Source organism: Sinocyclocheilus anshuiensis, unplaced genomic scaffold, assembly GCF_001515605.1.
Source record: "Sinocyclocheilus anshuiensis isolate Anshui unplaced genomic scaffold, SAMN03320099.WGS_v1.1 scaffold989, whole genome shotgun sequence".
NCBI classification, from domain to species: Eukaryota; Metazoa; Chordata; class Actinopteri; order Cypriniformes; family Cyprinidae; genus Sinocyclocheilus; species Sinocyclocheilus anshuiensis.
The window spans coordinates 430248-444331 of NW_015554143.1; the positions used below are offsets into that span (position 1 = coordinate 430248).

The 14084-nt window shown below is 40.6% G+C and overlaps 1 protein-coding gene across 4 annotated transcripts in view; it reads right to left on the bottom strand.

Moving 5' to 3' along the window:
- LOC107670553 (protein shisa-6 homolog) overlaps nt 1-14084 on the bottom strand; it is a 59826-nt gene that overhangs the window by 7110 nt on the left and 38632 nt on the right. The window contains exons 5-8 of one of the 4 annotated variants that reach the window (XM_016463193.1): nt 10219-10257; nt 3801-3863; nt 1443-1463; nt 707-859 (exon numbers count right to left, since the gene is read on the bottom strand). In XM_016463193.1, the coding sequence (XP_016318679.1) occupies nt 707-859; nt 1443-1463; nt 3801-3863; nt 10219-10257 (276 nt within the window). The remainder of the gene's footprint in view (nt 1-706; nt 860-1442; nt 1464-3800; nt 3864-10218; nt 10258-14084) is intronic. The other 3 variants (XM_016463195.1, XM_016463194.1, XM_016463196.1) reach the window with 3 other exon arrangements.

Consider the following 14084-nt stretch of genomic DNA (forward strand, 5'->3'; position numbering starts at 1 on the left):
TCTTTTACTCTTACTCAAGTAGTTTTTTGGACAAGTACTTTTACTCTACTCACACTACATTTTTTGGAAGGTAATGGTACTTTTACTTGAGTATATTTTTTCAGTACTCTTTCCACCACTGATTATTACTTTATAATATAATCAAATATACATGATAAAATTAATAGAAAAGTATTTGTAGATGATGCCAACCCCTCAGAGGACCTCAGATGATGCCAACCCTGAAACAACATACAGAACTACCACATTTTGCTATAAGTTTGATTGCATCATATAATAATTGCTGTTAATAGTGTTCATCGTCTGTTTTATTACGTCTTTAATTGATTTTTCCGTACATTTCTGCCATATGTACATTAACTGACAATCACCACTGATAAGCTACTACTAAATATTGTAGAAACTTAATTTGCTGTAAAGTTGCTTTGCAACGATTTGTATCGTGAAAAGCGCTATACAAATAAACTTGAATTGAATTGAATTTAATTTGTGACAAGTATCTCACACCAGCATGTTTTGTAATGGCAACTCTAGATCTCACAACTGGGACTTTATTTTTCTGTGTGACTAATGTTAACGAACTGAACTTTATTTTAAAGTTTAGCTGAAAATAAAACAAATAGAGCAATATTTGTTAAGGCTAAACTGTCAGAAATCACTAGAGACCCCTAAAGAGAGCTCATGCTTAGCAGAGCTGAGGACATACTTAGTCTCTTGAGCGAGGAGTATTTGTTGAGGTCCGCTTTCACGGCAGATTCGTAGGATGGGGGGAGGTGGGACAGGCTCTGGAAGGAGCGTGAGAAGGACAGATCGTACGGCTCGGTCTGCGAGGTGAGGATACTGTTCATCCGGGTGCTCTCTGTGGGCAAGACAAAACAAACCATCCAATCTTTATCTGGGCAAAGTCAAAATCACAAATGCAAACATCTCCACTGTCAATCAGAAGCTCTGTTGTCAGGTTTTCTGCACACATCTGACATATTGAAAGACATTACTGTGAGGAGGGATGAAGGGGATTTAGTGGCCAGAAAAAGACCAGAGTCGCAGTGCCATGGTGACCAATGGCATTCGATCGGCCGTCGCATTGATAGCAGAGGAGCGGTTTGGTGACTGATGTGATGTGACGTGTGTGTGGTGGCCCCTGCGTGCCCGTCATGCCAGTCTGAGTCTGGGCAGGCTGAGGATCAAGCCCTGGTTAAAAATAGGGCAGAGTCTAGCGCAGCAGAATGGGGCGGGACGCGACAACACTCCAGGGAGCCGGTGGGAGCTCGGTCTGCGGGTGGAGTGGGGGGATACGAAGGACGAGCAATCTTTACACAACAGCATTTTGCACTCGCTCAGTTCATGCCATGGGGTTTGTGAAGTGGAAAACATTAATCTTCATTGGAGGGAGGAGGAGGAGGAGGAAAGATAGAGAATCAATGAGGTTCAAGATAACTTACCATGCCTTAGAGATCTGTGAGCTGGGCAATTCAAGGGAAAAAGAACGCAGTTCAATAAAAGCACTATGTGGCGAGAACAGATGAAATAGAGTTGGGGACGGGCTGCTTTGTGTTCTCGTGCTCTTCTAATGATGAAGCATTGTGAAATGGCATTTTGATTTGGGCTTTTTGTCAGAGTGACTATTTGCACCCGCTGTAGAGAACAGGGTCCACACAACGTGACAAGTTTCACAGCAACAGTGTGGAGTAACCAGACAAACTATGAGAACACGTGATGTGGATGTTAGAGACGTGTGGAGCATGTGTTCAGTACTGCGCTCGCAGGTGAGGCCACTTCATGTTCTGCATATAGACATCATTCTGTCTGCCAGAAACACTCTAGGATCCAGAGTGGGCTTTTTGACAATTACCACTGGAAACCAACAAAAATGATTATTTCTGTTCTTTTTTTTTATTTATTATATAATGGATATAACAGTGGCTTGGCCATGCTGCTGTTTATCTGCTAAGGCCAGCAAACCATCTTGATTTAATGTTTGTTTTTTTCCCTGTTATGAATTCATTATTTCTTCAGGTTGTCCTTTACCAATGCAAAGTCACCTAAAAGTTGTGCTGCCCAATATTTTTGTGGAAACTGTGATACGTTTTATTTTTCAGGATTCACAGGTGAAAAGAAAGTTCAAAAGGACAGCATTTATTTGAAATATAAATATTTGGTAACACTTTATTTCGATAGTCCACTTTAGACATTCTATTAACAGTAAGTAACTTTGCAACTACATGTCAACTAGCAGTTAGTAGAGTATTAGTAGACTGTCTGCTTAATATCTTCTAACACTTTCTTTGTCAACTTATTCTACTAACCCTAAACCTACCCTAACAGTCTACTCTGAGAGTTAGTAGACATGTAGTTGCAAATTAATGAGAATTAGTTGACATGTAGTTACAAAGTTACTTATAGTTAGTAGAATGTCTAAAGTGAACTATCGAAATAAAGTGTAACCAAATATTTTGCTTTACTAGCATTTTTTATCCATTTAATGCATATTTTTGCTAACTTTGAATGATAGCGTGTTATTGAACTATGTGTAATGTGTGGGTGTGTGTTATTTTGTTAAATACTATTTTAATAGCATATGTTGCTAGACAAATTGTGTAAATAATATACAGGCTCTTAAGAGATTGATCTCTGCTGAAGCCATATTCAGACGGGGTTGGTTTTACATGGAGAGGTGAGGCAACGTAATTATTACCAGAGCTTCTCGGTGATTTTAGTCCTGTACGAATGTGCCATCTCAGTAAAGATTACGGATAATGTCAGTAAAGAGTACGGTGACTTTTACCTTCTGTAAAAAGGTCTGGAAAAATTACCTCAGGTAATGCTAATCCCATGTGAGTAGACCAGCTGTAAATAAGTATGTAAATATTCTGTCATTTCCTGTTTAAAAGTAGTTTTACTGAGATTTCTTATTCCATGCGAATTGGCCATTAATATTCCAAACGTCCTGTGTCCGAATAGGGCTTTAGATGCTAAAAAGATGGCAGTCTGAGCTGACCGATGCTTCAGAGACAACTATTGTATAAGCACAGGCTCTGCAAGTCATTATAAATCACAGCAAGATGGGAAGAGTATCTCTTTTCATGCAGTGAATTAGCTGCTCTGTGTGAACCCAATAACAGGCAAAAACACTGATCCTTTGGGGAGCCTTTGAAGCGTGTTGGGTGGGAAAGCGATCCATCTTTAGACTCCTATCCTCCACCAACCCAAGCCAGACTCGAATGCTGCACCAACAGCAGGGATTTAATCAGTGCTAACAATCTGAGCCGTTTCTGCTCACTAGTGAGAGGCTTTCCAGCTGCACATTACAGCAACAGCAGCCCGAGCCCTGCTCTCATAGAGCCTTCAATAAAACATTCTGGGGACAGATGATGAGAGTTTTGAGGCATGAGTTTGAACGGATGGTGTCCTCTGAACACAGATGGGATAGTGCTTTGACGAATTGGGCATGCAGAGCTATAAAGGTCTCATTTCAGGTCACAGAAATATAACGTGAGGCTCCAGGTGTCAGACTTATAAGATTTGACATGTCAGAGAGGTTCAGGAAAGCACAGTAATTCACTGCATGGCTGGCTGTAAATTGCATCCTCTCCAGAACATGAACTCAAATCAAGGTCCTCGGTTTGTTTAATGGTAGTGATGATGATGATGAAGATGGACAACACCATCCATGTAAAACCAACTGTTCAAAGGACCAGCTGATCTTGAAGGCATGCGAACACAAACAATCAATGTAAAGCACTCGACAGTAAGATTATCCCGGTGAAATGGTGCTGTTAGATGAGGAACAAGGTCCTTACCATTTTTTGGTGTTCGAGTTGGGCTACTGAGACCAAGATGGTTGTAATTATGTTGATGGGCTCCTGCAGAGAAAGCAATGACAGGTCTGATTTGGTTGCAAAATAAAGGCAAGCATGATCGATTCTAATCCAGAGTGTGATCACTTCAATGGGAGAAATGGCCGTAAGCAAAAAGGGAAGCACATTAATAGCAAAGATAAGCATTGCAACATGCACTACATGGCCAAAAGTATGTGCACCACCAATATGTGCTTGTTTTCGATTTCATTCCAACACCCCGGGCTTTAAATAGGGAGTGGATCCTCCTTTGCTGCTCTTGATTGCTGTGATGTTTGGTGCAGGATACTCAATCCTTTCCACACCAGACTCACTAAACCTTTCCATGAGTCTTTAGCACGGTCCTTTATCATCACCTTTTTGATCATTGCCAAATCAAAAATGATTACATTTTTCAGAACTAAAAACATCTGCTTAAGCAGACAGCATGGCTAAATGTTTGATGTTATTGATGTCATGTTAATTATGTGTGTACCTAAAACAGCTAAACCTGTTCATTAGAAGACATCCACATACTATATATTTGGCTATATAGTGCACATAAAGCATATGACAAAAATAGCAACAGCAACAAACAACACACGTACAGTCAACATTGGTGGTCAACCAGCTTTTTCAAAATATTTAAGTTAATAAAAGTAAATGTTTATTGTTATTATTGTAAAATGTAAAATTAAACTAATTTACACAATATTTGCTCAAAATCACTGACATGATACTTGAAAACACTAATTATGCATTATTCTTTGACAGGGAACTATAAATTTTCAAATTGGCACTTGGCAGAATGACCACTTTTGTTAATCGCTCATGCAGGCACAGTTATTGAATGATGGCCCTAATCTCACACATCCGAACATGGAGCGATGCAATTCTCCATCACTCACCAACAGCTGCAGAAAAGCAAAACCGTGTCATTTACTAAATTAGCGGTTGCAGCAATAATGGACGCGCTGCATATGACGATGTGCATTAGTTCAGAGTTCATCATCAGCACGTCATTGAGAAGTGTTGAGGCTGCTTCACAAGCTGATATTTCTATTTTCTCAGGAGCTCTATTACAGGACTGAAGTTGCTCTGTCATCTGTCATGAAGTCTGCATATGCGTGTGTGTGTGTTTAGCGTGGCTGGCGGCCGATGGCTCTGTGATGGGCTCCGATGGACCGCGGTGATGAATGGCAGCTATTCTGAGCTGGCAAAGATGGGCTCATGAAGCGCCTGTGATAAATGGATGAATACTAGAGGGAGCACAGCGTCCTGCTCGTCTGGATATCTGCTGTTGTGCCTGTTTAAAAATGCATTAGAGTGACTAGTTTAACATCCATTTACATCTGTCATGGAGCTCAGATGATTGAAGACCGCTGTTTCGATAGAACGGTGTCAATCGTTGCTGTTATTCGATGAGATGGAGGTGTTTTTACTCAATAACTTGTAGTCTGTATACTAGGCCTGTAACGGTACATGTATTCGTCCCGAACTGTCACAGTACGGACATCACGCTTCGCTTCATTCAGTCAGATGGCAAATACAGTCAGTCATAGGCGATCAATCCAGAAGTGGGCATGCGAGGTAATGCAACGCTAACTGTCACAACAGGAAAGAGCAGAAGAAGATACTATGCAGCAACCCAAAACAAGAACGCCGAGTTCAGATGCCACACAAGAGCTCGAAGAGCTGCCTTCTTGTTTTGAATCAGCAGTGTGGGAAAGATGCTCCTGTCGACCGGCTATAAATCTGAACCTGTTTTTAGTTTTATTTTGGTTGATCTATATTCCGGAATTACACACAGAGTGAATTGCAATCATTTCCCCCCCAAAAAATTCCAGTTGTACCGAACTCGTATCGAATTGTGGCCCCAAAAACCGAGGTATGTACCGAACTGTGACTTCTGTGTACCGTTACACCCCTACTGTATACTGTATATGCACAATATAGATTTAGTAATATAGTTTTTGTTTATAACAGGGTTCCTCAATGTTTTCAGGCCGACCCAGACTACAGTAATGTCATTAACACAGGCCAAACTTACAGTAGGAAATCCAAATACACTGCACAGTGACAGACTAAATCCAGAAGAACTGTGGCCACGTCTCCAAGACGCTTCAAGAAACCTTCCTGTAAAGCTACCTGAAAAACAAGTGCAAGTGCACCGAGGACAAAAGCTGCTTTAAACGCAAAGTGTGGTCGCACCAAGTCTTGATTTAATTTAGTTTATAGAAGTTAATTGATAAAGAAAATCTATTTATGACATTATTTTTGAAAGCATCCTCATTTTACAGCATTTTTACACAAGTGCCTAAAACTTTTCACAGTACTGTAGCTTTGCAGGAAAGTTTTTCTTGAAGCGTCTTGGAGACACAGTTTCCTACTGACACACTACAGCAAAAGATAGAAATAACTGACTTAAAACCATTTTTGCTGTTGAAAATACTAGTGTTCTAATATTCTTGGCCACCACACTCTAAAAAATGCTGGGTTGTTTCAACCCAATGTTGGGTCAAATATGGACTAACCCAACTGTTGGTTTAAATTTTGGTTAAATTTTTAAATTAACTTTTTAACCCAACAGTTGGGTTAGTCCATATTTGACCCAACATTGGGTTGAAACAATCCAGCATTTTTTAGAGTGCACTGTAAGTAAAAACAGAAATATTGTCAAATATTATTACAATTTAAAATACCTTTTTTTTAATGTGAATATATTATAAAATGTCATGTATTTCTGTGATGCAAAGCTTTTTTAGCATCATTACACCAGTCTTCAGTGTCACATGATCCTTCAGAAATTTAGAGCTGCTTTACAGCAGAACTGAATTCTTTTTGCATCACTGAATCATTATTTTCTTGTTTATCACTGTACTGTAAAGCTGCTGTATTATATTAAGAGCTATACTGTATAAATAAAGGTGACTTGACTTGAAATCATTGTAATATGCTGATTTGCTTTTCAAGAAACATTTGCATGGAATCTGTGATTTCTTTTGATGAATAGAAAGTTCAAAAGAACAGCTTTTATTTAAAAACAGAAATCTTTTGTAACATTATAAATGTCTTTACTGTTACTTTTGATCAAATTAATGCAGCCTTGCTGAATGAAAGCATATAAACGGCAGTGTATTTGTTCACTGAAAAATCCAGTTTCTGGAATAATACGTCAAAAAGGGAATCAATGTAAGCTAAAAGCATGATTTTATTCTCTTATACTGTATGTGTTTCATTGTTCAGCACGGTCTGAGATGAGAAGTACTGTATTAGTCTGATGATCTCCTCGCACTGTCTACAAGCACTGATTAAAAGTGACAAAGTAAAAGTTAAGGAGGCAAACACTACATTCACAGCAGCACCGATGAAAACCAGAGCTCAAAGCGAGTCTTGAGTTCTAATTAATAAGAAGCATCGTCCAGTTCAGTGATCCTGCTTTAATCTGGGGACCAATTAGTTGCTTTTGAGAAGGTGGTTAGTTGAAGTCTGGCTGTGGGCCGGAGGTCTGAGCTCTCTCCAGTCACTCTCTCTCAGCATACGTGCCAATTTGGGCTCGCTCGGCCCAAGGCTCTCAGGTCATTTAGTCAACAAGAAGGGGCTCGAGCCGACTGCTCGCAATGCGTCGTGAGGTTAATGAAGAGTTTCACCACCTCTAGGAGAGACTGTGTAATGCTGTCTGAGCTCTTCACTGATATCAGACTCAATCAGGTTAAACTGGAATCTTTTATTTTGTTTCTGAACCAGACAGCAGGTTGTAATGTTTGTTTTGCCTGGTTTATGATAGCATAAAAGAACACATAATGCCTTTAATAGCTTAAAAGCTGATGATTTCAGAGTTATCTTGAGCTGTTTGGAGAGACTTGCTGACATTAACAGCAGTGCGGTCGCTTTTAGAAGTCATAAGCTGTGCATCATTTTTAATATTGCGCTGAAATTTACTTTGCATGAATCAGACACCACAAATGTTGTTGATTTGGCCTTTCGAAAGTGAAACAGTAGCGACGCCAGAGCCTACAGCTGATGAATCGTCACTTTGCACATACTCCTGTTTCACATCTAATATAACCTGACAGCAGTTTGAATAGTAATGTCCAGATGGCCAAGCAATGATTCAGTCGTTTGACATTTCTCTTGCTTTTCCTCCAGAGAATGAAATGCGTCGACATCATCAGAAGGGGTAACTGTTTGTCATCGCATTTACATGAGATCTTTGTGGGCGCGTTTCATTTTACAGTATCATCAGATAGTCCAGGATTAGTGCAGAAGTAGCTTACAAGAAGGCGGTGCGCTTTATAATAAATCTCAGGATAAGCAGGCTTAATAACTGAAACAATTACAACAGTAATAGCATACATCTCATGAGTCGTGGTAATAAATGATCCCAATATAGCTGATACCTGGAATAAAACAACAAGTTGAAAGTTCATTTATGATGAGAGCATGATTGACATTTCCTCTGATTCCTGTCGAAACGAAGTTCAAATCAAATCAAAAATGTATTGCAAAAAACAAGTAGCAGCGAGTAAACAAGGTCATGCGAGAACATTTACATGAACAGCTGTGTAGCCTGTAGTGCTCGTTCCCTTCTGTCTCATCTGGTCCGGCCCTGTGTTGACAAGAATTAACAACACGCTTCTGCCTCCTTGATGAATACATCGTGCCAGAATCTTAGGTCAGTAAGCTTCCAGCATGCCAAGCACATCTTAGAGCACGGCCAAATACATCTGCTTGTCTGAGTTCCTTTGTTAAAATATCTGGCTGCGAATGACAGAAACCCCAATCTTCCCTGATAAGAACCTGACGAGAGCGGCGTATAGTCTGGAAAAGCCACTTGAGCCTGCTGCTCTCCAGAGGTGATGCTGACTAATGAGGGTCCGGAAGGGACTGAGACACCAGTAGGAGGGAGAAGAGTATGAGAACGTCACATTTCCTTCCGGACGCTGGTCGAGTTTATGCACCTGCTCAAAATGCACAGCTATGACACTGCTTTAGAAACAGGGCAATAATGATATAGTCTTCTGGGGCCGGACCTCGCTGACAATTTGAATCCATTTCGCTTGCCCTTCTCCTCCGTTGCCAGCCACTCCAGCCACTGGGGTTTGGCATTTAACCACTGACAAAAACGGTTAACATTTAAATGTGAAATGTCATAGTAGTCCTACATGTATGAAAATGCAATTCCCCACTGAAGCCCACGGTTTGACCCGTCCTGCAATAACTGATGCTGTACCATATGACATCTAATCACAGTACATACACTGCTCTTGCTCAGTATTTGTGTATTGTTATCCAGGAAACATTCTTAAAATCAAGATATATTTTTAGAGAAGTTGTGTTATGTGAGTTTTTAAAGTTATTTGCCAATGAACTGATGAACTGATTTTTTCTGAACATGTTTGTTTTAAGCCAAACCCTTGATACATTTTGATGTATTTTTCCGAGAACAAGACTTAAGTCATTTTGCTACTCGACTAAATGTATCTTGATTTAAGAATTCTACTGGAAAACAAGACAAAAATACTGAGTAAGGACATTTTTTGCAGTGTATCTTCTTTACCAGAGAGTTTTCTTATTAACATGTGGATTTTGAGACACAGCAACCTTTGGCTCTTGAAGCAGAAGGGTGATGGGTAATAAAGCTTGTGTATTTGCTTTTAAAGCTGTGCTGCACTGACAAACACATACTGATTGAGTGACTTTACAGCTTCTCTCTCGGGATAAGATGGAAAAGCTCTGCGCTGGATCGTTTAGCAATATCACAGACATTTCAGCAATTTCATGGACACTGACCCAGACACGTTCGCTCCATACTAAACAGGACATCAAAGCAATGAATGTACCTGCAGATCATTTCAGATGTGTTTAATTTTGTTTTTATTCATTTACTTCTCATAAATGTAAATAAAGACCGTTAAAAACAGCAACAACAACAAACATGTACAAACACATTTTAAAAAGACCCTTTGGCTTGCACATACCAGGTTGGAGGACGCCGGCAGACCATCTTCTTGCGAGGAGCATCATCACGTTGCCCACAGAGATAAGCACAGATTTTTCTGATGTCTTCTTTAATTAATAAGAAGTAACATCATTCAAAACTGTCTTTATCCCTGCGCTAGCATGCGTGCTCCTCTGTCTGTCGAAGGCACTCTGAATCCGAAGCGATGGAGGAACAGATAATCCAGAGGAACAAAGACACTACAGGGGTGCAGATTAAGCAGGAGAAGAATGATCTAATCAGAGCTACACGGTGAGGAGTGAGCTTACACAGACTTACACATCCACCACAAACACAGACACAGGGCAGAGGCAGAGGCAGAGGCAGAGGCCGAGGCCGAGGGAAGAAACACACTCAACTACACAGAAGTAGCGTTCCTACCATGATGACTCTGAGACCGAACCGGCCATTGCTTCTCCCCTGGAAGACACAACCAGGCAGAGTCAAGGTGAGTCAACAGATCAAACGCCTTTAACACCAGCATCACTTCCAGCAAAGCAACGGATGCTGGCGCTCATCACAAAAGAAGAATGACGTTCTCCTTCCGCTCGGCAAACAATGGCTTTAGACTAAATCAATTAGGATGGAGTGAATCATCGGAGAGAATGGAACTGAAAGAAATGCTCACTCGGATGAATGCATTTTCGAATACGCTGCAATTATTGCTGTGAGCATTTGAATAACACAAAGTTTACTGTGCATTCGTAACAAACACCATTGCCTTTTCATACTCTGGATGCACATTTTCACCCAAAACTGACAAACACAAAGCAGGTCACTGATGAGTCAAGTCAAGTTTTATTTTTTTTTTTCTCAGAAATATTTGAGTATTGTTCGCCGTCTCTTTGTACAGTTCCTGTTTCTGAGAGGCCTGTAATCTGCTCGCGGCAGGATAATAGTTGACTTCAGGATTCACTGTGAGACGCATCAAATCTGAGGTGGCAGAGAAAATTCAATTTCTGTTCAATTTATGCAGTCGCAACACCCATTACATTCTGTTATCCACATCCTCCCAGCTATACATACAATATAACTGAATATATACCAAAGTCAGTGTTCATCCAGCTAGATCTCTCTAAACACCTTATGAGTTCTGTCAGAGCTTTGAGCCCGACTAACACCGTCCCTTCTACTGATTAATAATGAGAGAAACGCACCACCAGGAAGGAGATGAAAAGATGCTATGAAGTAGCAAACAGTAATGCGCTCTGACCACAGACTAGTGGAGGTGTAGCGCTTTCATCCATCATTATTGATTACATATCAGCATTTTTCACCAATCATCCTCAGTACCTTTTGCCACGGTGCAGTCCGACAGCCAGTGACTGAACTTTATTACATACCAGGTTAATACTGGGAATAATGGAAGAGAAACTCACGGGATTCATTGTCATCGAGGGTGAAGTGATAAACAAACGTCTTTCTTCATTGTGTTTTTTTTTGTCATGTAGACGAGTTCTGCTCTGTTAGGTGTAAAAGTACAATCTGTCTGACAGAACTACTAAGCCATGTAAGCACAATAATTATTAATGACAAATTCTGCTGATTTAATTGCTTACATAACATTTTTGGACCTTTTTGTTCATTTTTATTAATGGAACTGTATAATAAGGACAGGGAAAGGGAAGAATGGGCAATCTGGCTCAAAGCATATACAATGAACACCAAATCACAATCTTAGTCCGCCTTATATTTAACATAAGAATGGAAGCAGAGCAATTTTCAAACCACTTTTCATGCTTTTTCTTCTTCTACAAAAATACTTCATGACTTCAGCATTGCAAATATGGTGTATAACAGGAAACAGTGGGGAAAATGTGAGCTGGACTTAAACGTGTGAGTGTGTCAAGTCTAGTCACCTGTATTTCTATAGCGTTTTACAAAATACAGATTGCATCAAAGCAGCTTCAAACGCGGTAGGTAACGGACTACATTCAGAGGCAGTCAGTAACAGACTGGATTCAAACGCTGTCGGTAATGGACTGGAATCAAAGTCAGTCAGTAACGGACTGGATTCAGATGCTGTCGGCAACAGACTAGAATCAGAGTCAGTCAGTAACGGACTGGATTCAGAGGCTGTCGGTAACGGACTGGATTCAGACGCTGTCGGTAACGGACTGGAAACAAAGTCAGTCAGAATCAGACTGAATTCAAACGCTATCGGTAACAGACTGGATTCAGATGCTGTCGGTAACGGACTGGAATCAGAGTCAGTCAGTAACGGACTGGATTCAGATGCTGTCGGCAACAGACTAGAATCAGAGTCAGTCAGTAACGGACTGGATTCAGAGGCTGTCGGTAACGGACTGGATTCAGAGGCTGTTGGTAACTGACTGGATTCAGACGCTGTTGGTAACGAACTGGATTCAGACGCTGTCAGTAACGAACTGGATTCAGACACTGCCGGTAACGGACTGGAAACAAAGTCAGTTAGAATCAGACTGGATTCAAACGCTATCGGTAACGGACTGGATTCAGAGGCTGTCGGTAACGGACTGGATTCAGAGGCTGTTGGTAACTGACTGGATTCAGACGCTGTTGGTAATGGACTAGAATCAGAGTCAGTCAGTAACGGACTGGATTCAGACACTGTCGGTAACGGACTGAAATCAGAGTCAGTCAGTAACGGATTGGATTCAGAGGCTGTTGGTAACTGACTGGATTCAGGCGCTGTCGGTAACGGACTGGATTCAGACGCTGTAGGTAACGGACAGAATTCAGGCGCTGTTGGGAACGGACTGGATTCAGACGCTGTCGGTAATGGACTGGAATCAGAGTCAGTCAGTAACGGACTGGATTCAGAGGCTGTCGGTAACGGACTGGATTCAGGCGCTGTCGGTAACGGACTGGATTCAGACGCTGTCGGTAACGGACTGGATTCAGTCGCTGTCGGGAACGGACTGGATTCAGACGCTGTCAGTAACAAACTGGATTCAGACACTGTAGGTAACGTACTGGATTCAGAGACAGTCAGTAACAAACTGGATTCAGACACTGTTAGTAACGTACTGGATTCAGAGACAGTCAGTAACAAACTGGATTCAGACACTGTTAGTAACGTACTGGATTCAGAGACAGTCAGTAACAAACTGGATTCAGACACTGTAGGTAACGCACTGGATTTAGAGACAGTCAGTAACAGATGCTGTCAGGCTGGTGCTGCTATAGAGAAGCAGACGCCAAGGTCAGACTCCACAAACATGTCACTGAGGTGCTGACAGAACAGAGTCGCTTCAACTGCCCAGCGGACTCATTCTTTCTCAACGACAGCAGTCGATTCACAGAGATTTTCATTTAGATTGTGACCATGAGTAAACAGTTCTACAAGAACTCTACAGGAGTTGTTTGCTTTACATATGAACAGGTTGCAGCAGGTTGGAATATTTCAAATGGAATCAATAGGGCCTTTCGCACCGCGGGAACCTTTTCATAGTACCAGAACTAATTGTGGAACTACGCACTTTTTGGCGTTTTTAGTACCGGACTGCCATTCCAATGATTAGTACTCGACAAACAAATAGTATATATATATATATATATATATATTACAAACTCTTTTATTCCACATCATCCCAGTTCAAATGATTCCATTTTTATCTATTTATTTTTAACAATTTTAGGTGTATCTTTGCGTAAAGCAACAGAATCCTCCTAAACAAGTAGAATATGGCATCAGAGTGACTTCTGAAACACAGCTATACTGATTTTTTCAATGTTATTATTTTTCATGACTTTTCCAGGCCTGGTAATCACAATTTTAACATGCCCTGATATTTCCAGTTATTGAATGACCATAGAAATATTACAGACAAAGATTCTGATCATTTCTGAATCCTTATGCTGAAAAGTGCTTGGAGAATGCACATTTGGCCCTACATTTGAGAGTTCAAGGCTAAAGATTGTTGAGAACTGCTGCTTTCCTTAGACAGTCGTGCAAGAAAATATGTTGATTTAAAATGCCTGTTTAACCTGAAGGGCAAAAATGTTTAAAGGGGTCATGCACTGCCTTTTTAAAATATTTTGTACTGTTCTCTGAGGTCCACTTATAATGTTATCAAGACTTTTACATAAAAAAACTAGGGCTGGTAATTTAACTCGTTAATTAGATTAATTAATTACGGTGAAAAATAACGTATTAACATTATTACCGCATTTAACGCACTTGCCCCGCCCCAGACCTATGTGGGTCATCTGACATTTCATAAAGTCGATTGATGACAAATACAAGGCAGGGCAACAACTCACTG